This window comes from Mesitornis unicolor, unplaced genomic scaffold (assembly GCF_000695765.1).
Source record: "Mesitornis unicolor isolate BGI_N332 unplaced genomic scaffold, ASM69576v1 scaffold41624, whole genome shotgun sequence".
In the NCBI taxonomy this organism is placed as follows: Eukaryota; Metazoa; Chordata; class Aves; order Mesitornithiformes; family Mesitornithidae; genus Mesitornis; species Mesitornis unicolor.
Window position 1 is genome coordinate 24,074 of NW_010178792.1, and position 4,719 is coordinate 28,792.

General features: G+C 35.5%; 1 protein-coding gene across 1 annotated transcript in view; it reads left to right on the forward strand.

Annotated features, from left to right (window-relative positions):
• Nucleotides 1–4,719, forward strand: part of PIK3CA (phosphatidylinositol-4,5-bisphosphate 3-kinase, catalytic subunit alpha) — a gene marked incomplete at its 3' end in the record, with an annotated part of 17,464 nt that overhangs the window by 6,957 nt on the left and 5,788 nt on the right. Inside the window, exons 6-8 of the mRNA XM_010182570.1 lie at nt 664–769; nt 1,855–2,007; nt 2,116–2,250. Of these exons, the coding sequence (XP_010180872.1) occupies nt 664–769; nt 1,855–2,007; nt 2,116–2,250 (394 nt within the window). The remainder of the gene's footprint in view (nt 1–663; nt 770–1,854; nt 2,008–2,115; nt 2,251–4,719) is intronic.

Below are 4,719 nucleotides of genomic sequence, written 5' to 3' on the forward strand. Positions count from 1 at the left end.
TTTGAAGTTTGTCTTCAAAAGCACAGTTCTACCAACTGAGAGGGAAAGTGAAAACAATATGTACATTCCTGTAGAACAAATTTGTGCTCTTACTACTATAGTAAATAGAGTAATATCTGAGTTAGGAATACTACTTTGGATTTCTGTATTACATTTCTGTGTTATATTCCCATCTTGCAGTTATCTTTTTATTTTCTAGCAGTTCAAATTTAGTTGAGTTCTGAAAGCTATGCCACATTTTTTCGCACTTGGTTTTTTTTTTTCCCTGAAGTGAAAAATATTTCACAAGCTAAACCTTACATTAATGTAGCACATATGCAAATCTAGTATCTTTAGGTTATACCCACACTGACAATTGCAGTCAGTAGGTTTGCAAGAGGGAAAGTGAAGAAACCTATTACTAAGTTTGCAGAATTGAACCTAGCATGACTTTTTAAACAGTGATGGTGCTAGAATGTTAAGCAAGGAAGTTTCGATTTCCAAAAGGAGCAGATGTGGTCAAACGTGTGTAGGAGGACCCTTCTTCAGTAAGAAAGTGTACTCTTTCTGCACATACATAGTTTAGGTAGGAATATAACATACTTTTTAGTATAACTGTTGGTTGAATGCAGTTATCTCCATGCTCTCCTTTAACCTAGTTTTATTCTACTTTTTAAATCTTAGATGGAATGAATGGCTGCTGTATGACATGTACATTCCTGATCTTCCACGTGCTGCTCGGCTCTGCCTCTCTATCTGTTCTGTTAAAGGCCGGAAGGGTGCTAAAGAGGTAAAAAAACCTCAGGGCTTTAATGCACTAACAAACAGAAGCTGCATAAGTGAAGTTTGGGAAGATGCTTGGTAAATGCTGTGCTGGCAATCAGTCAAATGTTTGATTTGAATCTCGTTAAAATAGGGGTTTTTCTTTTCTTGTATCGAATTCAGACTACCACTTTTTTGTGGGCACAAATTAAACAACATGGTAAAAAGCTTATCTGTTCAATGCTGTAAATCATGTCTGTACTGTTGTCAGGCACAAAGATCAGTGTTAGTCTTCTGAGGTACAAGTGCCTTTAAACACAAGTTTCTAAACCAATAAGTTACTTACCTATTTATTTAAAAAGGGCAATAGTTATACTTGAATTTGGAGTTATTTGTGCTGCTTTAGCATTTGATGCCAGATCCCAAATAGTAATTTTTAAGAATCTACATATGGCATCTGATTCTAGCCACTGGCATCATTAAATCTGGGGTTTGAGTGTGTGTCACATGTACTCTATAGGTTTTTTGTCTACATCCAGTTTTACAAATATTACAGAATCATAGAATGGCTTGGGTTGGGAGGGACCTTTAAAGATTGTCCAGTCCAACTCCCCTGCGGGACACCTTTCGCTAGACCAAGTTTCTCAAAGCTCCACTCAACTTGACCTTAAATGTTTCCAATGATGGAGCATTCACAACTTCTCTGGGCAACTTGTTCCAGTGCCTCACCACCCTTATCGTAAAAAATAAAATAAATTTAAGAAAAAAATCTAAACCTATTCTCTTCCAGTTCAAAATGGTTGCCCTTTATCCTGTTGCTATAGGTCTTGGTAAAATGTTTCTATCTGTCAAAAAAACTCACTCTGCATTATCTTGAGTTATACTGATGTGGGGAAGATGTTACCGTGTGTTTGCAAGTGTTTTGATATCATTCTGCAAAATGACTGCCATGACAGTCATTCATAGAAAAAGTATGGTACAGCTCCCACAGCCTGCTTTCATCCAATCTGGGAATGTAACAGCTTGCTCTGGGGTGAAGATGTTATTTCTCCTGACTCACTCTGCAATAATTAATAGATGGCACTGAAAAAGTCATCTTTTAATCTCTTTAAGGAGCACTGCCCATTGGCTTGGGGAAATATAAACTTGTTCGATTACACAGACACTCTCGTATCTGGGAAAATGGCTTTGAATCTTTGGGCAGTACCTCATGGGCTGGAGGATTTGTTGAATCCCATTGGTGTTACCGGATCAAATCCAAACAAGGTAAGTGTTTGCATGCCAGTTTCCTCCTCACGAGTACATTTTCAAAATATGCTCTATTATAATTAGTATCATTCAACAGAAAAAGTAATTTAAATTCCCTTTTTATAGGAAACTCCATGTTTAGAGCTGGAATTTGATTGGTTTAGCAATCCTGTAAAGTTTCCAGATATGTCGGTGATCGAAGAACATGCCAATTGGACTATTTCCCGGGAACTGGGGTTTAACTACAGCTGTGCGGGGCTGGTAAGACAAACTCCCCATCCAAGATTAGCTACTAAAATACGAAAGTATTATTTTACTCAGTATATTGGTAATAAAAAAAAACTTTTGTATGTTTCTTGATTTATGGTAAAAGCAAGAAATCAATTTTTTATTTTGTGTTTAGCAAAGTGAGTAATATATTCATATTGCTTGATGTTATTAATAAGTTGACCTGATGCTTCACTGATCAACCAAAATAACTTAAAGAGAAACAGTCTTACTGTGCAAACTGCTAGGGCCTTTTTGATGTTTTTATGTCGCTAATTCAGATATCTAAACTACTTAGTTTAACTTTTCAGAAGTTGTAATTCTCCTTCAATTATACTCTCTTATTTTGTTGTAATTTCCTGTCTACAGATAGGCTTTCTTCTGTAACATAAATGTGCTTGTAACTCTTTACCTGCTGTTTAATGGGCCATAAGTATTGGGAATTCTAATTGGCATATACCTGAGTGTAGTCCTTTATCTCCTCTCTTCCATGAAGAAAATTTGTGCATTGACAGTTGGCTTTTTGGTGGGGTCTGGAGCTTTCTTAAAAGGACATTTTGGATTATTAAAAGGAGAAAAAAATAAAAGCAGTAAAGCTAAAAATGCTATGTATTTAAAGACAAGGCTCTGAAATTAGTTGGTATGTTGTACATTTTCTTTTGGAGGCTGGTTCAAAGACTTGAGAGTTTCCCCAAAAGAGCTTTGGGGTCTGTGTGAACAAGAGTCTCGGGGTGGAAAGTTTCACTGTGCCAAAAAGTGCGTAGGAGTCAGTAAGCTTCCAGTTTAGGAATTCTGGTGATGTTTGTAACAGTCTCATCTAGACATATCTTGAACAAAGGGTTATATAGGCATTTGATTTCTCTTGATACTCTACAGGAAGTCTATCGTAAAGTGGCATATCTGCTTATGAGCGGCTTATAAATCTCAAACTATAGTCTTTTTTTGCGATAATCCTTACAATACCATAGAAGGTGGTCATGGTTAAATATGGAGAAAGTTTATTTACATCAAACTGTGTATCACTGCTTTGGTCATTCTTCCTCATTATTCGTGCTGCTTTTCATGTTGTCTGCCAAAATCCTCGTACTACTTATCCTTTCTTAAATCATATTTCATTAAATGCCTGGTAAGTTTGAATATTGCTAGTTATCTATTAGTATTGTATTTGTCCTTTGTATCTTTTTAATGTGTGGTATCTGGAAGTATGGAGCTGAACTTTCTATATGCAAGTACTGAGCATATATATAGCTAATGTAATGTTAACTATATTTAGGGAGTTAAAAGGCATTGTGTTGTTACTCATTCAAAAATCAGACACTAGATTACTGTGTAGCATTGGCCATATCTGAAAGAGGGGAAAAAATGCTTGTCTGAAATGGTCAAAATCAGCAAAGCAGTCACTGAGGTATAATTCCTATATAAATATTTTTGTTATGATACAAAGAACATAACTTTTTTGTTTAACCTTGAAATGCATTACGATGAATTTAAAATCAATTAATACATAATTATAAGACATCATTTATAGGTCCATTAATATCTCGAATATGAAAGAATTTTCAAATATTAAATCTAATTTACTGTCCCACAATTCATAGAATTTCAAGTTTTTGGTGTTGACCGCAACAGGATAAATGCATTTTCCTTCTGGGCTTGACCTAAACTATGATCTTTCTGACCCACTATGCAGGTACATTTTATACTTTTTTGACTTTCACTTACTCTTTAGGATTACTCTTTCAGAGTCAAGATAAATATGTACAATTAATCACTTTTTCAATATCAACTATTTGATCTTGCGTCAGGATTAGGGTGATTATAAAGTCATTTATGCATTAACTACCTTACAGAAATGACTCTGGCTTTGCTACTTGCAGTGTATCTGTTACCATAATATTTAACGTGTTCTAGAAATTTTCCTATACCACACAGAGAGCAGTCCTGAATAATTTCCCCACACTTCTAAGTCCAGTCCATGTGCTTCCGCACAGTAATAAAAAAACCCTAAACATGTTGGTGCACTATGATTTCTTACTATCACACTACTAACAGGGCAAGGTAAAAATCCTGTGAGTTGATTTGTCCTGTGTAATGGTAGTTAACCTATCATGAGAACACATACTTTGTTATTAAAAATAAATGTGAAGTAGAGAACTTTCAGACTGAAAGTTGATGTCATCAGTAACCTGATAACTGTTTCTATATTTGTGCATATTCTTAGAAATAACAGCACTTCACCTTTTAAAGGGTGCCTTGATCGCCTACCTGGAAATTTCAGGTTGCTCTTTTCTTCAGCTTTTTTTTTTTCTTCAAGCTAGATGCATTGAAAAGACTTTCTGTAAAAGACATGTTTCTTCTGTTTCGAAGTACTCGTTCAACCAGTTGAAAAATTCCATCAGCAAGACTGGTAGACAAAGCTCAGTTCGTTCGTCTTGTTTAATGTGCTCAGTAGGAATTGCCTAG